This window comes from Canis lupus, chromosome 1 (genome assembly GCF_011100685.1).
Source record: "Canis lupus familiaris isolate Mischka breed German Shepherd chromosome 1, alternate assembly UU_Cfam_GSD_1.0, whole genome shotgun sequence".
NCBI lineage: Eukaryota > Metazoa > Chordata > Mammalia > Carnivora > Canidae > Canis > Canis lupus.
Window position 1 is genome coordinate 75,167,586 of NC_049222.1, and position 27,609 is coordinate 75,195,194.

Here is a 27,609-nt window from a genome sequence, read left to right on the forward strand (position 1 = left end):
ACACAGGAGCCAGGTCAGAAAGGAGCCTGTGTTCACGGATAGGCCGAGCACTGTGGGGAGAGATTCTAGTCTTGTGCCCAAAATTTAAGGGAACACCCGAAATTGCAGTGACTGAGATGCATAATGTTTTACTGTGGTATTTTTCAAAGTAAAAATTCATGCAAATAGCTATAATGAAAAAAATATCAAAATTTTAAAGAAAGACAGACTCTGACCCTGAACTTATAGGACTCAATGCACTTAGTACCAGCCCTCTCAGATCCATCTTTCTTTAAGGTTTGGTATTTTCTTGCAGATTTTTTGGCATTATTTTTCTCTCCTGTATTTTTATTTTATTTTATTTTATTTTATTTTATTTTATTTTATTTTATTTTAATTTTTATTTATTTATTTATGATAGTCACAGAGAGAGAGGCAGAGACATAGGCAGAGGGAGAAGCAGGCTCCATGCACCAGGACCCCGATATGGGATTCGATCCCGGGTCTCCAGGATCACGCCCTGGGCCAAAGGCAGGCGCCAAACCGCTGCACCACCTAGGGATCCCCTTTTTATTTTATTTTTAAGTAGGTTCCATGCCCAGCATGGAGCCCAATGCAGGGCCTGAACTCATGATCCTGAGATCATGATCCTGAGTTGAGATCAAGAGTTGGACACTTAACCAACTGAGTCCCCTAGGTGCCCATATCTTTTTTGTCCTTTATTTTGGCATGAAAATATTATTTATCTGGATTTCTGAGATTGTTGGTACCCCCTTAAATTCTGTGCCCTACGTGAGACCCTCACTTGCTTTACCCTAGTCCTGGCCCTGTCTGGGTACAGAGGGAGTTGCATGGAAGCAGAGAGAGTCTGCTTGGGGCCTACACAGGAACCAGTGGGGACTTCTAGGGAGCCATTTGTGGTGCTTTTCAGAACCCCGATACTCAATTCTCAAGTCCATGTAAGAATAATTATTGGTAGGTGACAAAAGGAGGCAACAGAAGCATGGGTCTCACACTTGTCTTTATTGGCATATGTGTTTGCCTCTGAATTATCAACTACATCACAAATTCCAATACAACAGATCTCAATTCCATGTACATGTCTATATAATGGAGAATTCCAGACCTCATTGTTCATTCATACATAGACAAGCCCTGGAGTCTCTGAACATAGTAGAAGAATGCAAGTCATGTTTTAGGTCTGCTCTCTTGCATCAAAGGAGAGAGGGAAATGGAGTGGAACAAGATGTAGCAGTCAACAGAGAGTGTGATCCAGCATTGGAGGGCCGAAGGGCTGAGACCAGCACTGGAAGGCAGTGAGCAGGTGCCCAGCTGCCAGAGGCTCACTGCCCATGGTGGGGATGCAGGGAGACCTCACAGAGTGGATGGTTCCAACACCCAGATCTTCTATGGAACCAGAATCCATATCCACCCAAGTCCCTTTCTTCCAAAATGGGAAGAGGATGTGGGCCTACATGAATTCACCCCCCACCCAACAACCCCTCCCAGAGCTCTGCCCTCACACAGAAGCTTGGCCCTCAACAATACAGATCTCTTCAAGAGAACAAAAGACAACACCGAGATGTTAACACCAAGGACCATACCCATGTATCAGCTAACAAACCCAAATCTGGCTAGGATCTACTTCAACTAGAACTTGGGGTGCGATATGTAGGAAAAAGCAGAGCATATACTGAGTCCAAAAGAGAAGCGTGATTCTGGAAGTGAGGGACAATATTACTCCCTTTGCTACCTTTCCATTGTTTCCCTTCCCAGGCCCAGGAGTTCAGTAATCTAAGGCAGAGTGACCCATCACTGATATCTTACTAGTGAAATGAGTGTTTTCCTCTTCCCAAATCAATGTTGAAAAGTCTAGGTAGGGCTCAAGGAAAACAAGCTGCACATGCAAGTAGAGGAATTTTACCATCAACTCCAAACAAAATCTCTTAGGAAGGAAAGAAACACCCCCAAAGTTACGGTTCTTGTAAAGGAACCAGCGGCCCTCTGTAAATAAGTTCAAGCAGTGATATGGCTGCACATCCGCTTCTGTGGGTTTCAGCAAATGGCACCAATGGAAACGGGAACCTGGGAGTGATGTAATCATTAGCATCCTGGTTCCTGATTCCCCAACACGCACAGACAAAGAGGGAGGGTGGCCATGTGAGAGGGGCAGAGGGGGTTCTGAAGGAGCAAATAAACTAGGATAGAGACATTGTAAGACCAGTTAGTGCTCAACGAAGAGAAGGTAAAAATCTGAGTCCCATCTCCAGGGAACAAGTGAATTTCTCACTGTTCTTTTAGCAACAGACTGAAGGCCAACTTTTGTTACTCCAACAAGGAACCCTGCTCAGGAGCAGGGGTGGGAATGAGGGGTGTGAGGACTTGGGCATCCACCATTCGTGCAGGAAAACAACTCAGGTGGCAGCTCCATGGTACTGTCTCTGCTTATTTTACAAGCAGGCATCATGCAATCTCCTCTAGTAAGGGCATTCATTCCCTAATACGGAGGCTAACTCTTTCAATACAATTAGATAGCATAGGATTTTATCCTGTCCCCTCTCTATCAGCTACTTTATTAGAACATTAGAACTATGGCACTCAGTCTGCATGTCATCGTTACCTAATAATGAGCTTGGTTTTCACCATAACACACCACGGTCAAAGGCATGGTTAAATAAATGTGCAAAATGGTAGCAACAGGATAGAGAATGTTGATGTCTACACATATTCATAGCATGTACAGTAACTGATAAGAATAATTTATACACTAGGCATTAGCTTTTTGTTTTCTTTCTAGAAATCTCCCTCCCCCTCCACCGCTCTTTTGGTTCAAACTCACACCAGTCTAATCTCTTACAATTCACAGGAATCTCTCTACTCTGAACTCCTTTTTAGAATCTGTCAACCTTAATACCAACACTGACATACTTCTGTCATACTATTGATAAAGGTGCCCTCACCAGAATGCCAGTCCAGGCCTACATGCCTGAGTCACCAGAAGAGGAAGCCTTTCAGTATAAAACATCTGGAGATCATTGGGCAACTAACTCCATCAAGTTTAGGTATGACTGAATGACTAAAGGGAAGTTCTGACTTACCAGAGGCCCTTGCACAGCATGGGGGATCCTGGGTAGAAGAAAGGCAGTTCCTAAATAATGAGAAACATTCTAGATGTAATCAGCCTGGTCCTTAAGGTTCAGTGCACTAAGGTCCTTGAGAGGAATGCGGTGGCCAGGGCCAACAACCAGGAGACAAAAGGTTATCTATCACCTGCTTCAGTTGAGCAATAAACCACATTTGGAGTCATTGAAAGTGTTGACCCTAAACCTGAGCTATCAAATTGCCTTGGCAGAACAAAGAGCCTCTGACTTCCAGAATCTTCCCAGCTCGAGACATCATCCTCATTTCCTCTCTGACACTCAGCATGTGAGAACCGAACACCTCTGGGTTTAGGGTTTCTCTAGACCAGCCTGAAGTGGCCAGCCATGTTCGGCCGCCCAGCCTAGCTTAGCCTCTGGGTACCACCAAGCAAATTGGAAATCAGAAACTGGAAGTATATACCCAACATGCCTCCTCCAGACTTTCCAGTACGATCTACCTAGTGTGAGCCACTACTACAGAACTATGAACAAAGCCCAGTACAAATAAAGGCAGAGGCAAAAATAGACTTTATATCACAGCACATTCAAAGGATATTCACAAGACTATATATATTTTCCAATATATCAGCCACTATCTCTATCAGCCACTATCTCTAACTGTTGGAATTACCTCTATTATTTATTTTTATATTTTAAAGTACCTCATTTTACAGCACCTGAGGGCTCTTGAGGTAATTAAGACTTAATTCTGTCTTATCAGCAGAAATCATCAGGCCTATACCACCTCGAGTGACCAATCCATTGTGCTTTTCCTGGGACTGTCCTGTTCCTAGGAACAGCCTTAGTCCTGGCAGTCACTATAATACCGACATTCCTTTTCCCTTTAAGCACAAATACTGCCTTCTAATTTTCCCCTTTTTGAGGAGGCCAACCATTCAGAAAGACACAGCCTTCTCTCAGCAAAAGGGAGCAGGCTCAGACAGAGGGCAGCAGGGATCTAACATGGATCCCCAAGGGGGCTCCCACTTAGAGCTGAGCCCTAGCAGCAAAAAGGCCTTTGTGCTTGGCTATCAGGCTGAACGAAGAAGCAGTTCTTCCTCCAATTCTTTCCTGTCTGTGGTATGAAGCAAATGCATCTTACCACTCTTCAAGAAAAGTGACAACTCCCAAGCTCAAACAAACAGCCAACTACAACATCAGTGAACATAAAGAGAACATGGATTCTCAGACTATGGGTGATCTAAAAAGAAGCTCAGCCATGGTGGGTTACCCTCGGCCTGGCAGAATGAGTAAAGACAGAGAAAAATCTACACTTCACAAAGAGAAAGCCTGCTCTCTGTTATAAAAGCTGCCATATAGGATTGAGTGTCATATCCCAGAAGAACTCTCATTGTGCCATCTCTGCTTAACCATAGGGAGCACTTAATTGTTCGAAGCATCTGGGTAGCAGGAGCTTCTCAGCAATATAAGAGGCTTTCCTGCATTTGTGTTTGCTGAGCGGGCCCCAGTCCATAGTCTGCTGGCATGTGCAAGAGTGACCCAGTGGAAACCAAAATGGGGGTGGCAGATTGACTCGATTCATCTTGCTGGTACCCACGCTCCAGTAGGGATGGGCTTTGGAAAATGCCCAGAACAAATGCATTAGGATCCTGCATCTGCTGGCATACTTCCAGGACATCATGGATGATTTGGTGGAATTGGACTAAAATATCTGATGTGGGGGGCATCTGTAGTTCCATCTTACTGGTCAATGGGGTGGAAGTAAAAACAGTTCTGAGAATCCTACTACAAGTGTCTCCCCCTAAATTCATATTCATTTTCCCTTTTTTAGCCTTTATGGAGTAGTTTCTCTAGGAGGTCCAGTTATCCTATAACCAGCTGGAGTTTCTTTTTGGAGAACAAATAATATCACCCAGGGGTCAAAGGCTAATAAAATGACATCTTATCTCTTACTCGGTTGTAAGTGTGCTTGAAACTGATTTGCTAACGAATCTTCATGTCTGTGGAATTTGTAACATGGCTTATATTTTAAATGTAATTATGCAGCATGTGTTCATTTCCTTTCTTCTGAGAAACTCAAGTTGCTTTTTTAAGCATTATTTGATAGCTTCTTGCCATCTCCCCTGGAGTTGAAAAGAGAATATGATATCCAGCTGTTCTAGCTAGCCATGGGGAACCATGGCACCGAGAAGGAGACAGAATTACACTGGGACCTGCACATTCGAGCCACGGAGACCCCCAAGGGATGAGTTGTCAACCCAGTGGGCTGTAAATGAAGCAGTTTCTAAAGATCCTAAAATAACTGCATTCTCCCTCCATCCTAATACTCATGCTGGGCAGAATGGGCTAAGCTTATTTTTAAAGTGCAGGTCACAGCCTTCAAGGGGATTTAAACAGTTCCCAAAGCAGCTATTACTTGGCCGATTAAATGCTTAGAAGAAAATCTACTTTGGAAGACAAAATTAATAGGCAAAAGATAGAGAAGAGTGCTAAAGCAATTGTTTCTTCCTGGCTTTAAATCCTGTCCCTGACCATCAAAAGGACCCATGGAAACAGGGTGTCGTGAAGTCTGAAGAGAAGCCCGGGAAACTCTCAGTACTCTCATCCTTTGATCTAATGAGCTCCTGGAGTCCTGGACATAATTCTTAATCTGTGCTCATGTGGACTCAAAGTAACATTGGAAATATGTCCAAAACCTCCGCAGCTCTGTTTAAAACATTACCTCCAATCCTCCCCTTATTGGCAACACAATGATGGTGTGGGTATGGCAGTTAAGAGGAGAGGGAGGAGTGCCCTGTGTGATCTTTCCAACTACAGTTAAAAACACTCCCTCTCCTTATTATGTCTTATTTCCCCAGTCTTAGCTGGTCTATGAATCTGTGCTTATCTACATAATTGCCTAATAAGCATGAAACCGATGAGAATACACACACATACACACACATGTGAACTATAATACCTGGGGAAGTATGGCACACTCTGCAGGAAATCAATAAATATCCACTTTTCATTGGAAACAGAATCAAAGAGAAAAAGTCAGAATTCTTCATACACATCTGTCACAGGGAGTTACAGCCCTACATACTCACAGAGGGCATGTGCTACAAGGACAGACACACCCAGTTCATATTTAGAGACAGTTCTAATTTAATTCTGGCCCCAGGCCTAGGACCTTAGCTAATTTACAAGGCTGCTCTAGGAAAGACACACATTTGGGGATGACAATAAGTCTATAGCATTTGTTTTTCTTGCAGGGGAAGCTGTAACGCATTCCCACCCTTCAAAAGAACCCAAGATGGATGATTCGGGGGTTTTGCTGGTTAGTGTTTCTTTCTTTTCTTTTTTTCAGCTCAGAAGGTGTGTTTCCGGTATACCCTGTCAAAATGTTTCTCAGCAGTCAAGGAGAGGATAGCACACGGCTGCCCTTGAGCCGAGTTTGTAAATCCTACTGGGAAACCACCCCATGCTGTCAGATGACGTGGTTTTCAGACACGTCTACACAGACTAGTTGAATTAAAGACCAACTCCAGACTTGATGTTGCTGAGCTCCTCAGCTCCATCTTGCCATCCTGATTGATCGAGGAGATGGGTCTATAGTTAAAGTGGCATATCATTTTGAGGGCTTAGTCATTAGAGCACACTGCTTTCTCTTTGGAAGGCAACTTCTTGCTTGGCTAGGTTATGGAAGCTAAGGAGTGACGTCAAGATGTTGTCTGGCCAGAATTTGCAGATAACCATAGAACTCTTCTCCTTCATCAGGTATGGATTTAGCCTCCTTTAGTTCCTGCAGTGACATAGGAGCCTCCAAATACCAAATTATTATCAGGCGGTCTTGGGGGAACCTCTGGGCCCTGCAATAAAGTAGACAGACTTGCTATTGGAAAGTGCTCGGGAGCAATTCAGCCCTGTTCAGATTGCTCTAAAATCCTGCAAACCATCTCTGGACTTTTGAAATGAGTCCACTCACATAGCTGCTAAGAATATTTTGGGGGATAGAATTTATTATCATCCTTCGCTTAAATGATCTTACACATCATTTAAAGCAATTTGGTTTGATTCTGTTTGTTTGTTTGTTATTTCGTTTTTAAAGCAAATCTATGCAAGCAGGGAGGCTGTATCATTTTGGATAAGCCACTTCTGGGCCTTGTTTATAAAATAAGGTGTGTTAATTGATCTTTAAGGTCTAACTCAGGTGTCACATACAGATGGTGGACTATGGACCAACTCTGACTCTTACTGATAAAATTTATTGATCCCAATGCAGTGTTTTAAATCTTAGGGAATTCATATAAAAATAATAAATGCCGTTCTTGCTGGGAAAATGAGAGGATCTGGTAATAGTAGGCCCATGTTCTAGTAAGGCCTTCATCATCTTTCTGACCCAGCCTGTTTCTCAAAAGACCTGCCTGATCCTATGGGTAATTAGGGGTTAGGACCTAGGCTCTGAGCTATTCTATCAGAGTGTGCTTTGATTATATGATTATATCTGTGACCACTGCTATTCCCAATAAGACTCCCTGAGGGCAAAGAATATGCTAACATCCTCACTAAGTCTTGGTTCTTTAGCATTGTAAAAGTGTTGTGGGTAGTCAATAAATATTTAATGAATTGAACTTCACTTTCTATATTAGATTCTTACAATTCAATGAAATAAGACTGGGACCATTCCTTGTAAGATCACACATGTATTCTAAAGCCAACATTTTTGACTAGCATGTAGACTTAGGAAAAAGAAGTAAATATGCTGGTTTATGGCCCATGTCTCTCACAGAGTCCAGAGGTTGGTGGTGTACTATCCATGGGGTATTTTGCTCTAAGTATGTGGTAAAAGTTCTAAACTTTTACCAAGATCTTCTTAAATTCATTTTTCAAATGCAACACATCCAACTTCTTGGAAAACTCCTGCTTTAGAGGTTCTTTGGAGATAATTTTGTAAAAATATTCAATGGGAATCACTTCATTTCATGCTAAGCTTCCGGGACACATGGGTGGCTCAGCAGTTTGGCGCCTGCCTTCAGCCCAGGGCGTGATCCTGGAGACCCGGGATCGAGTCCCACATCGGGCTCCCTGCATGGAGCCTGCTTCTGCCTCTGCCTGTGTCTCTGCCTCTCTCTCTCTCTCTCTCTCTCTCCCCCCTGTGTCTCTCATGAATAAATAAATAAATAAAATCTTTAAAAAAAAGGGCTAAGTTTCCCAAATTTCATGGGCATACAGCAGTAAATCTCTCTGCATATCAGATCTATGTATTTTTAAATATTTTAATTTCTGGACAACTACATTTAGAATGATCAAAAAAGGGGGTTTTGGGGGTCAGAAGCTTATTTCTGCTAAATTGTTATCTAACTCTGGTTAAATTGGCTAATATGTTGTAAAAAGTATGTCTAACAAATAAACCTCTATGTAGGCAAGTTTAATAAGGAGGAAAGCCAATGAAAAAGGTTATGGTTCATTTTTACTTGCTATAAATCTGTTGGTAATTAATATTTCAGTAATACATAGCCACATCTGGTCAACATCTGACCAACAGCAAAGGTACATCATGTCCTTTGTTATGAAGAAGTAGTTCAACAGATAGAGTTCCTGCTCTCTAGGAGCTTACAATCTAACCTAAACAAGACTATAGAAACACATACACAAGGGTGGTCAGACTCAGGACTTAACAAGAAGCAACAGATACATTGAAGATAAAGGAAAAAATTATGGGCTAAAGAATGGCATTTAAGAAAGAATGAAGACAAGGAAAGAAGTAAATTGCTCCTTCGTTCCCATTTCTTTGAAAAAGATTCACAGAAGATATGTGATGTTAAGTGTTCTTAAGATTATGGAAGAGCATATAGCTTGATGCCTGGAAGAAAGAAAATTTCTTCTGATATAAGATACTGTGAGTGACTGAGAACACTGAGCCCAGAAAGGGCCCTGCAAGACTTTATAAGGAAGGGAGTGTCAAATGGAGAATCAGTGGTCTAGAGCCCTCTGGTGGAGTACAGAAACTGAGGGGAGGCTACAAGTCTCCTAAACTTGCTTCCCATGCCTTTTAAGTAGCAGTGACATAGAGTGGCTGAGCCACAAAACCAAGACTCTTCCAAAATAACCAAAATGTGTAATTAAAAACCTTTGAAAAAATCCCCATGGACTCTAGACTAAGGAAACCACCTTGAGAAAGTTTCCGTGAGATATCTGAGGGCTGAAAGCACTTCCAGATACAACTACAGACTGAGCAGCCACTTAGTCCACTTTCTTTTTGGTTCTCATTTGTTTGTTTGCTTTCTTGCTCATTGGTTCATTTTCTCTTATTGGATGTATTGGGCTGATGCTATCTACTTGATTATTCAGCCTTATATTTCCCTGTCAACAAAGAAGAACAAACTTTTGAGGATACATTGATTTTTGTCAACCTCAATTATGATACAGCCTTGGGCTACCTGAAGTATATCACAGAGCCTGGTATTAGTGGTGACAGAGGGGTCAAAAGACTCTAGGGAGCACAATCAACATGATGACAGATTCTCCCATCATAGTACCATGCTTTGCCTTATTCAATATTTGACTGTTAGGCATGTAGAGTATTTCAAGGACCTTTGGAAGATGCTTATCTCTATAAAGAATGCACACATTCTAAGCAGAGCCTCCATACCTCTTGTTCACACCATAATGATGATATTAGGATTAATAGTGCCTTGATTTCAAACAAAAGCTTTTCTTTTTTAAACAAAAACTTTTTATTTCAAGGAGCTCAATATTCCTCATCTATGCTATTCTATTTATCTTGTCATATTGCATATTCAGCTGAATTCTATGGTGGGGTCCCGTCTCACACCTTAGAAGCTCATAATATTGTTATTCCTAATGGTTATATTAAAATCCAATATTCACCATAACTTGGGGTAAATTTGAATGAATAGGAGGAAATTATAGGTGTTTCCTTATGTATGAAAAGATACTCATTGCTAAGCCCCTTTATTTGGAGAGTTCTCTTAGTCAGAAATCAGTTTGGAGGCTAACTCCAAAGTTAGTCATTCTCTAACTTTGTAATTTTCCTACCTTACTTCTGAGGCAAGATAGAAGTACAGTATTTCAGGTGGAATAAAAACAGAAGGTGCCCATTCATCAGTGTCAGGTGAACCCCTGGGACCTAGGCCACCTGATGTTCTAGCCTTCACAGCCCCTTCATTTATATATGATGAAAGGCCTGTGGTTCCAATGGCATAAGCCTGTCTGTCCACTGTGGTTTTATTTTTTGTTTTCCATAACAAAACAGAGCTGCGCTCTGCTTTTTATATTTGAGCAATGGCTCTAAAGATAGGGTAAGAGTCCCTGAGAGAAATCTCAAGTTTCTCAACAGAAGCTAATAGGTGAATTTGGTTCTGAGTAGTATAGATCACTGCACTTAATATGCACATCATCTGTTGTGATGTCTTTTTGCTATTGTGGCATGACAACAAATCTCATGCTGGGAACAAGGACTGAACAAAGAATACCGATTTACCTGAATTGATATCCCCTGTGTGCAACACAGCACCTTCCTATCAATGCTGTATGTTTTCATAACTTTCAATAAATCAAATTTAAAACCCACCAATTGCCTGTCTATTGTAACTGATGAATATGCAGCCTAATAATACTTCTGGTTTCTGTCTCTATCTTTTTCAAGATAAGCATGCCTTGATTCCAACTTCATGGTGACAAATGGTTTTGGAAAATGGATCCCGAGAAAAGTCAGTATCTGTCCACAGTTCCAAGCCCAGAAGGACACACACCCTGAGAATTCCATGAACAGCAAAATAAAGGATCCATTCCATAGCCCCAAAGCCCCCGGAATTCTCAGACATTTCACTGCCCCCTCCCCTCAGTCATCCTTGTCAGCCATTCTGATAAACACGCTGATTGATTCAGCTATGAAGCTCCAGGCCATTAAGTATAAACAGCTGTACTTACATGTGTCTGGCTTGAGCTGACTGTTGGTGATGCCAAAGTACTGGGGATTTTCAATGACAGGGATCTTGGTCATTCCAATGATGACGGCATCGGGGCCGCCCTCTGAAGATGATGGGGTGTTACTCCCATTGGAGATGTGGTGGAGGGGGCTGGCAGAGTCATCATCATTGCTGATAACTGAAGCTGGGCCTGGAGATGGAAAAAAATACATATTCTATAATTTTAATGCCTTTTGAGCTATAATTCACACACACTAAGTTCACCCATTTAAAGTGTACAATTCAGTGGTTTTCAGTATATTCAGAAAATGGTGTAGCCATCACCATGTGATTTTAGGAGATTTTCAACATCCTAATTAGCAATTATTTCCCAGGATCCCCACTCCTAGCCCCAGGCATCTACAAATTTACTTTCTGTCTCTATAGATTTATTCTGGACATTTCATATGATTGCAATCATATGTGATCTTTTGGAACACACTGCTTTTACTCAGCATGCTTTTAAGCTTCATTCATGTTGCAGCATGCGTCATTACTTTATTCCTTTTTATTGCCAATAATATTCCATTGTATGATATGCTACATTCTGTTAATCCATTCATCCACTGATGGGCATTCAGATGTTTCCACATTTTGACCGATGTCCACAATATTGCTTTGAACCTCTGTGTACAAGTTTTTGTGGAGACATACATTTTCATTTCTCCTGGGTAGAATTTTTGGGTCATGTGGTAGCTCTATGTTTAACATTTTGAGGAACTGCCAAACTGTTTTCCAAAGTAGCTGCACCATTTCTATTCCCATTAGCAATGTGTGAAGGTTCCAATGTCTTGACTTCCTTCTCCGGTAAGTTAATATGCAGCTTTGCTTTCTGTTCTCTGAACAGCTTTAGAACACTCTCTCATTGAAACTCCCAGCATGAATGCAGGATTGCCATGTCACCATATACTGAAAGGCATACTAGCAGTTCAAACACCTGAGTGCCTTTCTCCACTCTTTGGACAAGTCACTTACTTTTTTGTACCCCTATGTCCACTTACATTCATAAAATGTGCAAAAGAATATCTGTTATTTTATGATACTAGTGATAGCAAAGAGTATTATAAATTTAAATGTGCTTCATGAGCATGAATTGCTTTTAGGTATTACGAAATAAACTTCTAACTGGTGGACTAAAATTACACTGGATGGTCCTATTACTAATGTTTCACTTTCTGCATACCCTGATAGCAATGACACTTTTGCCTATAAAATGCTTTCATGAAAATAATGGGTCAATCCCACAGCAAAGTTGCCTGCTTTGCCTTTACCCCTAATCTTATTTGTAGATCATTCTATGGATGTCTTTATACTAATGCAATAACCATAGCATTTTTCACACAAGACTTAGACTTTCTAGTCTTGAGTCTAAGAATGCATATGCCCATAAATGTGATCTACTGTGTATTGTCTAAACAATGTATTCACTGACTACTAAACCCATAATGTGTGCAAACAAAACTGGATGCACAATGGATGCTAAAGGTCTATGTGAACACTTTGAAACAATTTAAGGTCTCGCTGGCTCATGATACACACTCTGTAGGTGAGAAGTCGACAACCTCCCTTGACATATAGTACACGTGTTTCTGCAGTGTACTGAGTGGCTGCAGGTTCTCACAGAAGCAGACCACTGCCCACAACCACTGGCAGAAGCCAAGAGAAACACAGGGAGGAAAGATAAGGAGGAAAAACAAAAGACAGAATCAAGTATCAATCAAGGCAACTGTGTACCAGTGGAAGAAAAGCCTGAATTGCTACTTGCTGAGCAAGGGATTGTGCCTTCATCCAACCACCCAGCATACATGTTTCCACACCTCCATCCTTCTCTCCCCTTTCCTTCTCAGTTAATGATTTCAGTGAGAAGCACGGCAATTCCAAAGACAAAAGTCATTGTGTCATGCATTTTTGAGCCCCCTATGAAAGATACTGATAATCCATCCCCCGACCTCCAAGATTCATTTTCTGCCTCAGAAGGGGATTATCCCAGTTTGCAGTGATAACAATTGGACATACCCCAGCTAGCTGAATCTTAAGCAAACTATGCAGGAGGCAGCCAGCTGCTATTATAGGTAATTTTTTAAAGCGTCTTCTCAAGGGGATGTGCATTTCAGTTGTCTTTAATGATACACTCTGGCTTAATTCTGCAAACAAGTCCTCACACAGCCAATTTAGAATCTGTAGAACACTCAAAGCAAAAGCAATCTCGCTGGTTGTGTCCTGTGCCTAGCTCACCAGCATTAGTAAAGAGTGGAAATTCTGCCAAGAATAGCTATACAGACAAGTTCTTTCCAATCTCCTTCACCATCCCTGTTTTATGATTTGCTTCCTGACAAGCCTAGATCACCCAGAGCTTAAACCCAGAGATGGAAAATGGAAATGTGTTATGTTAGGGTTTCTGCATCTTGCCAGTAAAGCCTTCCCACCACTGGCACCCTCACTGTGTTCCTGGCACAGCTGCTCCCGCCCCACTCTGAGGTTACCAAAGCGCGCTACTGCCTGCGCCCCCAGGGGTGTGCAATCAAGGTCGCACATTTCTCAACGTTTACCCCCAGGAATGCAGGAGCTGTCATGTTCCAATACTCCACGTGTTGTCAGAAGGCCAGCGGTACTTGTTTCCAGAGCCCTTGCAATGATGAGAATGCGTTGCTTCCTTCTGTGACTCTCCCCGGGGCCCAGGTCAGGCTATCAGCATTCCTATAGCATCTAATCACTTTGGAGGAAGCTGCCATCTAGAAGGCAATGCTGAGATGCCTCCAGGAATCTGGGCTCTAAATCATCCACCATGTATACAGTGGTGCCCTTACAGAATTGCAGCAAGAAGCTTTCTCTTTGCTTTTCTTCTTCCACCAAAGGACACCCTTTCCTTCCCTTGGAAAACCCCCAATTCTGAGGTAACAAAGCCCGAGGGAATGGGCTTTCGGTTGGGGAGAGGGGAAGCGGGTAAAAAGGTAAGCATGAAAGTGGTATAAAGCACCAGAGGCAATTCTTCAAAAGCCTTTTCACTTTGCCAGAAGGTTACTGTTGACAAATCTGAGCAACATACAAACCTCCACAATTTATCAAGCAAATATTAATTCAAGTGCTATTTTCTTCATCACTGATATTCTAAATCCTGGAAGATTGATATGGCTGGCAAGGTTGCAGGGATTCAGCCCATTTTTCTGTGAACATTTTGATCTAATGGAGCACAGCAAAGTTAGGTAGGGGGAAAGCTCTCAGCAGGGACAATGAATGTCTATATAATTTGACAGCAGGCTGTCTGCGCCTATCACGGGATGTGTCATTGTGTGTCTGTGCACCAGCTCAAGGAGACACCACAAAAAGACAGCAGAAGAGTCAGGGGCACATCACAGTGGGTTATAAGAAATTCATATGAAGGTTTGAAAAAAATGTCTTATAACATTAATAAAAAGTTTTAAATTGCCGGGTATGTACAACTTGCTAAGTTTGGGAGGGGGGTAGTTCTAATTACTGAGCTGACAAATATGAGCTATGCCTGGAAACGTTTTTAGCCCATTTTTATTTTAATATGTCTCAGGTGCAAAGAAGCATTTTTCTTTCAACAGAGCTGCTTGGTAATGTATTCTGCACATCTGACTTACAGACTTTTTTTTTTTTTTTAAGATTTATTTACTTTAGAGAGCAAGTGGGGGGAGGGGCAGAGGGAGAGGAGGAGAGAATCCTAAGCAGACCCTGAAGTGAGCACAGAGTGCCACGTGGGGCTCTTGATCTCCTAACCCTGAGATCACAACCTGAGCTGAATCCACAGAGTCAGATGCTCGACTGACTGTGTCACCTGGGCACCCCCAGACTTCCAGACATTTCTAAGTCTTATGCTTGTTTTCTAATAATAAGAACTGCTGAAGGTCATCTGGGGAAAGGATTTCCTTCTCTCAAGACCAACAATGTCTTTAAGGGAAGGGGAGAAACTGTTCTTGAGCAGCTGTATTAACCATGCCTCTTATTTTCTGTATTCTGATGCTTCAACATCCGGGGCCTGGCTGACCCTGAAGGTAATGCCCCTCCCAGAGATAGCCAGTTCCTAGAGATGGTAAAGAACTTGCCTGAGAGCGTACCTCTCATATACAAGCCAGCCGATCTATAGTATGCTGCCATCCACCTGCCTTGTCACCCCAGAGCCAGGCACCAGACAACTGAGGACAGCCTGCCTGCCCACAGCCTGCCGAAGGTACTCAGAACAGCCCATCCTAAACCTGTTTACCTTGCCTGGCCTGTTCCTTCCCATGGAAACCACCATAAAGCCTCCTGCCCAGCGTTCTCCCATCACTCCCCCTGCCTCCTGACCGACCCTGGTGCTCCCCCTGGAGTCCTCCCACTGTGCTGTGGCTGCTCTCTTCTCTCAGAAATGGTGAGTAACAGACTATCTTTTCCATGGCAGTCTTTCTCTGACCTGTTGGCCTCACCAGACCCAAATAATAATACAACCTACATTTTAAAGCAGCAGCACCTCTGATGGACTGTGGCTCAAAGAACAATTCTGAAGAAGAATTCTCTCTGCTGTGGCCTAAAGGGGTGAAGCCCTGTTTTTGAAGTTTTCCAAGAACGCACACCTCGCAGCAGGGAAAATTGGCCTGGAAAATGATTACAGGGTTACAGTGATCCTCTGTTTAGTGGAGGGAAGACCCATTGCCTTTGTAGGAGTCTTTATCACCCTGTTCCTTCTGCCTCCTGTGCCCCCTACACAAACACACACACACACACACACACACACACACACACACACACAGACACTACAAAACCTTTAAGATTTCCCAGCAGGGTACTCTCTGATATCTTGGCAAAGGGACTATGATTAACTGTATCTGAAATGTGCCCCTGGGGGAGTCACCAAACAAATCCTGAGCTGGTTGAGTTTAATGTTCCAATCTGGCCACATCTCTATCTTCACTTTGCTAGTTAAGAGCTTTTACCTTGGAATTCATGGGGGACACTTCAGGGTCAGAGTTACTAATATCATGCTCAAAAAAGGAATGGAAAACAGAACTCCTTGCATGGAGGGATGAACACATAGGGGGTGGGTGGCTCAGGACCGGAAGGGTCCATGACACTGGTACATTTCCCCTCCCCGACTTCACTACCACAATACATACTAACCAACAGATGCCCAAGATGGCCAACTCTTCGAAACACACATACAAGATGTAAGGCAGTTTGCCTTTTTGCGCTTTTTAATGAATTCCTGTTCATTGTTGCTGTACCCATAGAAAGTACTGAACAAATTGGAGGGCCCCGGAGATCACACCTGATTTCAATCCCAGTGATGAGATACATTATGTGCACTCATTTGGTAAGCTACAAACTCTGCTTTTCAATTGTCAGCACACAGTCTGAATGCAAGGAATAGAATGCAATCAAGTCCAAATCAGAGCGTCTGGACGTTAGAGTCTTGTTTTGAAAGAGAAATGGTCATAAATGAACAGCTGATTTAACCAATTCAAAAATGTATTACGTCTTGGCTAATGGAAGAAGTTAAGATCCCCACTTGTCCAGACTTGACTTGAAGCCAACTTTGCTGTATGTGGAGTTTGGGTGCTATTGCATTTTATTTCCTAAACCTTCCGAAAAGCCCAGCAACTACCTAGACCTGGAGCAGCAGTTGGCATTCCTCCTAGGATTAAAAAACATCAACTTCAAAAATATAAAGCCATTTACTGAGCTCAGTTAGTGAGAGTAATGCCTTTTCTGGAAAAATCCTAGTCCTCTTTCTTGAGCAACTCAGAAACAAGGAACACAGAAAATTAATCAAGGGGCCAACACGTGTGAAGAGGAGCCAAGTAGTTTCATCTGAATCAAGCAACACAAACTTGTTACTTATCCAAAGAAGGAGTAACTACTTACCAACACCTTGTCTTGATTTTACTTTCCCAAATCCAAACCATGAGAAATCTGAAAACCACAACAAAACATAAAATAAACTTCGAAAGAGAAGCGTAAACCAAGGGCATTCAGCAGTGTCCTTAGTGAAATAACAAAACTCTCTCAAGAAGCTCCATCGTGCACCAAAGCTTCCTCTCAAACGCCTGGACATGAATGCTTGAATTTTTGGTCAAGATTTATTTCTCATCCTAAGAACATAGACATTCAAATCAGATAAGATACAGTAGCCTGTCTTTGAGAAAAATGGCCAAAGCCCAAAGTTAATTGTTCTGAGTGGCTTGCTTGCTTACTCTCTCTCTCTCTCTTTCTCTCTCTCTCTTTCTTTCTTCTTCCTAAGTTTTAAATCATCTAAGCTCTAAGGGTGAAAACACACAACACACTTGACAAATGCACTATGATCTGAACCACAGCAATGTGGGAAAATAATAAGAGAAAACAGATCTTTGGTGAAGCGGAGACAGGCAGTAAAAAAAAAAAGGAACATGTAGTCCCATGCAAGAACTGACAGTTGGGCTAGATGGGGATTCAAGAAGAAAAAAAAGGGGATCTTAATTCTATATGGATTCTACCACTGACTTGCTGTGTGGCAATAGGCAGGTCACAGCAGTTCTGTGCCTCCTGTACCAACACAAAGCTCCACTAAGCACGTGTAAATAAAGATCTGACAAATGCTTGGAGGTCTTCCAGGGAATAAAGCCACAGTGAAATGTCTTTTTGTTTCCTGGGCTTAACTCTTCCCTTCTACGAAATTTCCACTGGGTTCAAAGTGAACTCTACACAGCAGGGAAATCCCTGGATAAGAGGCGGATAAAGGGAAGGGAGCCCAAATAAGTAACTGTGTTTCTCAGATCTTGGGATCTATAGTGATTTTTGCAGGCCATGAAGATATAAAGCTGCATAGAAGAGCCAATTGAAGTGAAACAATGTATATGAAAACTCTTTGCATGCTCAAAAATGCCTCACCAAGTTGTCATGATTACTCTTGTTTCCAGTAGAAGTTAACCTTCCTCCTCTGGTAGCCTACAACTTTGGCTCTCCAAACTCTAAGGCGATTTTTACTTATTGATATTCCTCTGAATGTTTTTTTCCAGGTTTTAGAAGACAGGATGAAGGTCTGGCCTCTATCCAATGTCAAATAAAGATCCCTTTGCCCGGAAGACAGTGAACCTCATTCACTGTGTCCTCTGTCTAGTGAGGCAGGGCTGTGCTGTGGCTTTCTTAGTTACCACTAATCCCTTTGAAAATGGAGTGCATTTCCTACTGGTCAATTTTTGTTTTTCTATATTTGTTTGATTTATATAGTCTTCATTAAACAGTTGATTGAATTTCTTAAGACTGCCTTTCTCACTTGAGTATTCTTTTTATCAAAATTGTTTCTATCCTACAGAGAACCCACTGAAAGACAAAGCTGTAGCAGTCCCTCACTGACTGTACATTTCAGATATTGTCAATCATTATAATAAACATAACTGCAAGGGACACCTGTCCATCCCACCTTTCAAAAATTATTCCTTCAAGACAAATCCTAGAAATGGAACGAATGAGTCCAAAGAGATGAATAATGTTAAGGTATCCAAGAAATGTAATTCAACTGCTTTCTTGCTATATCTGGTCTTTCTTTTAACAACAGTCTGTGAGGAAGCAGGAGTGTATTTCCATACTTCACTCAGTGGGAAATGAAAGGGTGAATCATTTTCTGCTTCCATCCTGCCATTGGTGTGTTTCCACCTAACTGAACAGTGATAGCAAATACTCTGCTCTCGTCTTTGCCACACAGAACACCTCATACCCCACATCTTCTAGGCTGGCATTGGGCATGTAAGGAGAACACAGATATGAAGAGGGTCAGAGCCCCTCTGACGTGTCTAGACATTATAATTTAAGAAGTGCCTCCCCCACGCAAGACCCTTTTCCCTTCATCCGCAGCCATACCTTATGACATATCATCCTTTGTTCCTTGACAAGGAACTAAGATAGACTTAGCAAAGGTCACGACATGTAGTAACTGAGAGACTCAAATCTGGTTTTTTTCGTTTCTTTCACAGTTGCCTTTCCAATCTTCCAAAATGCTTAGCCAGAATTAGCCAAAGTTGACATTACATTCAGGATTCAATTTTATATATAGGAAAGCACTAATAGGTAGTCATTCTTTCTCACTCATTTATTCAATAGGTGTGAACCTGTGTAAAACCTCTGGACATGAGTGACTCCGTTTGGAGACTAACACTTCATCCTGTTTTTTGAACAATGTTTCGTATTGAGCTACTGAACCAAGCAAAAGTGTCATGACTGAACCCAGGGCTGCTGAATCCACATTCTGGATAAAGACTGGACACTCTGCAGAAGATGTTCTCCTAGGAATGGACGTAATGTACTCAGAAAACCAACAATATAAAGTGTAATTAATTACATCTTCCAACCATAACGTTTGGAAAACCAACATAAGTATGTTCTAATATTTCTGTAATCTGCTAATAAAGATCCCTGGCTTGTATTCCTCAATGGGACACAGTTGGGGTCGCTCCCTGAATCTGTGCTCCCAAAGCTATGATTCTAAGACCCTTCCCCCAAAAGCTTTTGTTTTTTTTTTCAATTCTTCCTTTTTTTCTTGGTCAACATATGGATAACAGAGAATTCAAAGATAAATGAACTGCCCTCATTTGGGCGGCCCTCAGGGTGCTGACAATTAAGGATTAGCTCTCTGAGAAGTATGTCTAGGGTGCATGGGGACTCAAAGGAGGAGCGTGTAATCCAATCTAGGGGAGTGGTCAAGGGAAAGTTCTCTAGCTTCTGGGTAACAGATTAGAATTACCCAAAAAGGGGAAAACCAGAGAGGGGTACTGTCACTGTCCGCTTAGAGTTAGAGTGGGGAGCTCTCTATGTTTCAAGGGAGTGATATATCTGGAAAGGGTAGGAAACTGAGAAACAGAAGCAAAGACCAGGCCAAGAGTTGGGGCTTTATAATGAAAATTGCAGGTAGGCTCTAAACAAAACAAAACAGCCTTGGGCCAGGCAGTAACATGATCAAGTTGAATTACAGAAAACTCACTTTGGCTGTAGGAACAAAACAGGATTCTGAGAAGGAAAGACTGAGGTCAGGAGACCTGCTAAGGAAGCTTCTACAGACATCAAGCCATGAGATAGCTGTGGCCTGAACCAGGTTCTGGGGAGGAAACAGGAGATGGCTGTTAGGCATATTTAGGGGACTCAGTAGGACTTGGCAACTCATTGCATGTTGAGGCGAATATGGGAAGTGAACAAGGAAGGTTTTGGGTTTGGACAATAGAACATATGTTCTATTATGTTCTATGCTACTGCCCAGTGTCTGCAAGGAACTTAGAACTCAGCTGAATGGCTAACATAAGAGCATGGGTGTGGGGCACAAACCCCAGATAAAGCGTCTCTGTGGAAAAACATTCAGTGTTTGGGCCTCAGGTTTGGAACTCAGGACACAGGTCGAAGGCCCAAGTTCTAGAGCTCACAGTCTAACTGGAGAACACAAGCTGGATGCATACCTAGGACACTTTTCTTGTTTGGGCAAATAAAACACCTTCTTTTGCAGGCACAAATGAAAAGGCTTCCAACTGCAGCTAACTTTTGACAAGCTTAATCCTAAATTGCTAAAATATGTCGAGGTTCTCTTTAGCAGTGACACGATTATTATGAAAAAGAGAATAGAATTTTCTTGGCCATTGCCCAGATTTCTTAGAAAATGTGAGAGACCAGATATAGCAAGGTCACATTGGTCCTCTCCCCCTGCCCTCCTCCCCACGGAAGCTGTCCGTTCTTCGATGGGGCTTTCTTGATGGATTCAAGCAGTAGTCTTAAAACCTTAATACGAAATTTCACCAGCAAAATTCTCCCACAAGGCCAAAAAGAAACAATTTCTCAATTTCCTGTGATGTTTCACCCATTGGGAGTAGAGTCCTGCCAAGCATTCTTTTATTTTCTGTTTAATAAGAGACACTTTATTCACTGCAAAATAAAGGGCCCCTTCAAAAGCAAATGTAGTTGCAGTGAGCTTAAAGGAACTTCTCTTTCTACAATCTAGACTAACAAAGACTCTAAATTATGAAATTAACCAATTAAGTCCTTCTCGTATTGAAGAAAGTTCGATCTTCCCTGACCAGAGAAAGGAGAATGCAGAAAAAAAAAATAATGCATTAACACATTAATAACTCTAAGAGAAGATCCAAAGTAAGTGGTAATAAAGATTGCTTTTCAACTGTCTCTCAAAGGAAACAGCTAAAATTTAGGGGGCTGGAAAAGAGTATTTATGATATAGGTGAGAGAATCAGGGGCAGGAATGAGAAACAGGCAAGGTGGAAGAAACCCAATATTCCCCACGGTTGCTGAATCACACAGACTCTAGATGTGATTGTCAGAAGGGCTCTGATCTCCAGACAATATGCTTCTGGATTTTTTTTTTATATATTTCTAAGTTTCAGAAAAATTGTTTTCATATGTTAGGAGACAAATCAGCTTTCCTTCCTTTTAACTCCAGAGAAATTAAAATTTGCTGTGTTCTCAAATGGAATTTCTTCGTTTCTTAAAGCAAGACTCACCACCCTCTACCCCAAGAAAAGCATCTCTAACACTGTAATGGGAGCAAATGGAAAAATGCAATTCACTGACAGCCCTTACTTCACCTCCAACTTCTGGTGGCCACACCCTCCCTAAAAAAATAAGTGAATGAGGAGCCTCTGAGCTGCTTCTCCCCTCTAGGAAAAAACAAGCCCAGAGTAGACACTCAGTAAGTGCTTGAATGAGTGGCCCAGTGCCTATTACCCCAAAGAACCAGGAGGACTGGTCATCGGAGTGGAAGGGAAATGAATGCAAAGAATCACTTTGTTGATGATACAATCATCTCCCTTTCCAACTGACACATAATCGAAGTGAGCAAGTGTTTATTTCAAATGAATTCCAGTTCTTCCAACTCTTCAGGGCACAGAACAGTGGAGTCTGGAGCCAAGATTCTACTTCCACTTAGTCTTAATCTTTTATTCAAGGACACAGCCTTTGCATAAGTACCATCGGCACAGGCCAGGAGGAGGGTTTGTTTTTAGTTAACAGGTTCTGGACATCATGTACAGAGTCCTCCTGCCCAAATCCTCATTGGCTTCTTCCCTTTCCTTCCTTCAAACCTCTGACATGACTTATTATACCATTCTCTAGGAAAAGTAACACTGAACACCTCCAGTGTGACAAACATAAAAAAACATATATGTGTACATTAATGGCTGCAAGTGCTATTTGCCTTCTGAAAGCAGTATTTTTCTGGGGCCATAGTGAGACTATGCATTCTGTACCTCCTTGAGGTTGGTTGTAGTTGTGCCATTGAATTGTAGCCAATGAGAGGTGAACAATGATGGTACCACTTCCAGGCCAGCCTGTCAAGACTTCCTATATGTGTCACTCCCTGGTCTTTCTACTACCATTGGTCCAGAATGGAAACAATACTTGGTAGGGAGCTTTTGCAAACTAATGCATGTAGACAAAATATATATATATATATATTTAAGATGTTATGAAAGACCCCAGGACTTCCCAATCCTGCACATGAATTCAACATCATGCTTTCATGTATGTTTGTGTCTTTCTTTTTTTTAAATTTTTAAAATTTATTTATGATAGTCAAACACAGAGAGAGAGAGAGAGGCAGAGACATAGGCAGAGGGAGAAGCAGGCTCCATGCACCGGGAGTCTCCAGGATCGCGCCCTGGGCCAAAGGCAGGCACCAAACCACTGCACCACCCAGGGATCCCCTGTTTGTGTCTTTCTAGAGCAAAAGTCCACATATTTCACTGGATTTTCAAAGGGTTTTTCACTGCAAAATTCTGAGAAACACTGAAATTTAAATAGTTTTGCAAAGATGTAAATGCATAGTATTCTACATTTGGGTCCTATTTTAATTATGTTCCTGGTCAACAGTTGAATCTGGGTGCTGAGAACCATACACCACCTCTCAGCTGGACTTCAACTCACGTCCTGCTCCACTCTCACCTCCCCCCAATCTATTCTCCATGGAGCTTCCAGAATAATCATTCTCAAGTAGAAATCAGATGACCACATTCCCCCATTTAACTTCCTCTAGGGGTTTCTCGAATTTAGTATAAACTTCTGATCCTCACTATAGAGTCCTGCGTGACATCGCTTTAGCCATCTCCCATGAAGCCTACACTCTGGCCTCTTTCCTGTTCCTTCTCACTTTGCACATTTTCTTGCTTCCTCCCAGAATCTTCTTCTGGGCTCTCTTCCTGCCTAACCACTGCTCAGCCTTCAGGTTTCAGGTCAAGCCCTGCATCCTCAGCCAGGTCTGAACCTTACAGCTTTAGCCAGAAGTCAGTGACTGGCTTAGACGAGGCTCCCCCCTAAGCAGACTCTGACCCAAGGCCTCCAGCGCAGGCAGGGAAGGAAGCCGGCAATGGAGGTCTTATCCAATGGGGCTCACTGTGTGCAACTGGAGTTCAAATCCCTGGAGGTCTCCGGGAAACGGTAGTGAATGCATCTCAGAGTCATCCCCACCAAAGGTGGGGAAGCTGGGTCGTTTACACTGCAGCTGTATCTGCCCCTGTTCCAGGACTTCTGGCTAGAATAAAGCACCAAAGCAGAGAGTCATGGGTGCTGGCAGCAGGGCACAGTGGGCAGGCACAGGCGGTAGATGCCGAGCAGGTACAGGTGGGACACCAACAAGCATTTGCTACAGGGATCCTATCTACGTAGTGTCTCTTGCAGAGACCCTCAAGAAATATTTGTCGAAGAAATGAAAACATTTCTTTAAAAAGCATAATAAAAATAAGTTCAGCAAGTCTAATGAAAATGCCAATATGCAGATTATACACTCAACATAAAAATTGCTGGTTTACAAATATATTTGCTATCCCTCTGATGCATTCATGGCACTCTAATGGAACCTCACTGAGGACAGTATTTAAAGATGAGTACTGAGAACCTAGCACTCCAGGCAGGAGTGTGGAGTAAAGATGCTGGACTACATGTCGGAGGGGCGGGGGCAGTTCTCTATAAGAAACAAACCGCATGGCCTTGAGTGAGTCACTTTCCCCTCATAGGCTCTGTTTCCTACACCATGAAGATAGAGGTTGAGAAAAGGCATTGAAGGTTCATTCAAGCTCAAGCAGTCTCTAGTACTAATAATTAGGCACATATGACTGAGAACAGATTGCCACACGGCCTTATATAGCTTCCCTGAGCATGGGTATTTTGGGAATGTGAGATCATGTGCAATTTAAAGAAAAGCACTCAGTCAACTGGCCTAGATTTTCTCCTGCTAAATAATGCTCAGATGCTTTTGGGTCACTATATTCCCATCTTGAATATAGAGAAGGGCCTGGCTGTTCAAAAGCAATTTTAGAAAACAGTACTTACTAAATACTCGCTATATGCCAGGAAAGTTACGGGAGATTAGATATTACTTTAATTAGGAAAGATTCGTCAGCTTCTATTGCCATATTAAAAAAATAAAAGCAGACCAAAGCTTTAAATCCTACAGACTTAAAGTTCAGAAGCCTCAAGTGGCAAAAGATGAAACCAGACTTGCTTGGAATGTGGCAAAATGTCCTGATCCCGTATATCAAACACTTAGCTTTAAGTCAAAAAATGCCGACTACTTTCCTCTTTCATTTAGAACACGTGGAGTATTTCCAAGAAAATCCAGTTGGTCCACACCTTAGTTATTCACAATTAAACTGTATAAAGCATTGTTGTTTCTTTTTTTAATTTTAATCTATTGCAAATTCCAAAGGCTTTTTTTCTTTAACAAAGGTGGTCATAGTCTTCCCTGGGCATGTGTAAAAAAAAAAAAAATGGAACCTGAAACTCCTAATAATTAGTTTCCAAGCTGGGAACTTTGAGAAAAGCAGGGGAAAGGCAATCTCTATATAACAATAAGAGTTGACAGACGTGAGAGAGTTATATCAAAGCTTTGTCTTTCTAGGGTACAACCCTAGTGAGAGCTCAAGATGCTTTCTACACACATTTTTTTCCCCTTTGGCCACAAGCTCCCTGAAGGGAAGGCAGGTGATGTCTGGGAGCACACACCCCAAATCTCCTTGTTAAAACTGCAAAACTGTTGGGTAGATGACTGGCTGAGATTCACCCCCAAACTCTCCTTTCTCTGCAGAGCAATATTGGTAAGCCCTCAGAGCAAGTGTTTGCAAAGGAAATTGGTTGAATATCAGGGAATCATCCTAGAAGTGATATTACTGACCCTCAAAGAGAATGACAAACCCATAAGGTCTGGCAAACACTTTATGTCAAATTCCCATGAGCTTTTGTTTCCATGGAGAACCAAAACAATGACTCAGACCTTGGCTGACTTGCTCAGACCTGTCAACTGTGCCCAGGTGCCAAGTGAGGCCAAAAGGAAGGGAGGCTACTCTCTCCACTCCTCCTTCCACAAGGTTTGCTGCCACATTAAATGCATTTGGAAATGCCTTTGCAGTGTCTGCTATATATTTATATTTATAGTTACATTTGTATTTAGCATACATTATTTATATTTATATGTATAGAGCATGCAAATTATCTCTCTCTCTTTTTTTTTAGTTCCTCTAAGCTAACACTTGCTATAGTTAATGCAGAGGACTGTGTAGGAATTTTTTGTGGTTGTATTATGGAATTTGGGAGGGAGAAAGAGGACGGTAGCATTTCTAACCATGATTCCACCATAGGATATTCTCCACTTTTAATTGTACTAAAATTTTTCCTGTTGATCTAGGAATGTGATGACCTGTTTGTGTCATCCTTTGGCATCTTTGTCTTTCTTTTCAATGATCCGCTGTCTCCCTTCCCATCCTTCCACCCACCTCCACACTCTTGAATTCCAGCTACGGTCGGGGAATGTGTAAGGCCAATACAATAGATGGGATGTTTATTTAATTTTATTACTGAGTGATCTTCTATTAGGAAGTTTCCATAATGGAATAGAACATAATAGGATTATACACACTTATAAAGCTGGGTGCTGAATAAAAGTAATTGAATAAAATGACCATAAATAGAACAAAATGAAAACCAATTGTTTAGGATGGAATGTTGGTCACACATGAATTAACCATCGGCCGCTCCCAGCTTCCTATCACAGGAGGTGGCAACACAATGCCAGTGGAAGAAACCCAAACCCATAAGACCAAACTGAATTTCTTTCTTTAGTGTTTTCCCACCAAATGCCCCACAACTCTTTAAGATCCACTGCTTTTCTGGAAACAAATCAACATTGACAGGGTAGGTCAGTGGTTCTCAAAGGGGGATGGTATTGCCTCCCAGGGGAAGGTCAGTAATTTCTAGAGACATTTGGGGTCATCACAATGGGAAGGATAAGATGGAGGGTATGTGCTACTGGCATGTAACAGTTGGAGGTCAGAGATGCTTGGGTGGCTTAGAGGTTGAGCATCTGCCTTTGGCTCAGGGAGTGATCCTGGGGTCCTGGGATGGAGTCCCACATCGGGCTTCCCTTAGGGAGCCTGCTTCTCCTTCTGCTAATATCTCTGCCTCTCTCTGTGTCTCTCATGAATAAATAAACAAAATTTATAAAAACAAACAAAAAAACCAAAAAACACATGGAAGCTAGAGTTGCTGCTGAACAGCCAACAATGGACAGTCCCCCATAATAATGGATATAAGGCCTAAAAGGTCAATGGTGCCAAGATTGAGAAACACTAGCCTAGGTCATGGGCCATCCCTCAACCTTTTTTTCTTTGTTAAAAAGACACCTTAGCTTGTCTACACTCACTGTCGCCAAGGGAGTTCAGTCTTCCCTCATGTTATTCCAATATTCTTGTCACTGGGATCCTTGCTGCCAGTCCCCTCCTGGGGGCTCTGTTTTTTTCACTTCTGCTGCTCCCAAACACCAACACCAGAGAAAGCTGTTCTGGCCCTACAACTGAGGGGCCATGCGGTGTGGACAGGAGCCAGGTTTGGACTCCAAGTCTTGGGTTTGAGACTTGGATCCACCATTTCCTGGCAGACACCCCACAGTGACTGGGTTTCTCCAAGAGTCCCTCCTCGGAGCAAAAATCACTGCCTTGCTCACCTGACAGGCCTGCTTTAGGATCACACGATCTGATGTGTCTGTAAGGAAATAATAAAGTCCATACTCCTCAATATTCAAAACCTTGTCCTGGCCCCACGACCTGGCCCCAGCTTTATCACTTATGGCACCCCTTAACATCCTCCAGATTCCAGTTAAACTGTTAGTTTGCTTTCCTTAAGTGAATATGCCTTGAATTCCCCTAATTCTCCATTAATCCACTTGAAAACTATTCTTTGACCACTTGATTGATGCAGAACAGTGTGACAAATGCTGGGTTTATAAGGCAGAGTAGAATAAAATAATCACAGTTGCATCTAAATTCTGTGTCATACATCCATGAAGGCAAGAGAAACAAAAGCAAAAATGAACTATTGGGACTTCATCAAGATAAGAAGCTTTTGCACAGCAAAAGAAACAGTCAACAAAACTAAAAGACAACCTACAGAATGGGAGAAGATATTTGCAAATGACGTATCAGATAAAGGGCTAGTTTCCAAGATCTATAAAGAACTTCTTAAACTCAACAGCAAAGAAACAAACAATCCAATCATGAAATGGGCAAAAGACATGAACAGAAATCTCACAGAGGAAGACATAGACATGG

At 42.1% G+C, this 27,609-nt stretch overlaps 1 protein-coding gene across 7 annotated transcripts in view; it reads right to left on the reverse strand.

Annotated features, from left to right (window-relative positions):
* Nucleotides 1-27,609, reverse strand: part of NTRK2 (neurotrophic receptor tyrosine kinase 2) — a 327,349-nt gene that overhangs the window by 132,370 nt on the left and 167,370 nt on the right. For 4 of the 7 annotated variants that reach the window (XM_038526948.1, XM_038526952.1, XM_038526950.1 and 1 more), the window contains exons 12-13: nt 16,916-16,963; nt 11,016-11,204 (exon numbers count right to left, since the gene is read on the reverse strand). In XM_038526948.1, coding sequence (XP_038382876.1) covers nt 11,016-11,204; nt 16,916-16,963 — 237 coding nt within the window. Of the gene's footprint in view, nt 1-982; nt 6,932-11,015; nt 11,205-16,915; nt 16,964-27,609 lie in introns of those variants that run through there. The other 3 variants (XM_038526953.1, XM_038526954.1, XM_038526949.1) reach the window with 3 other exon arrangements.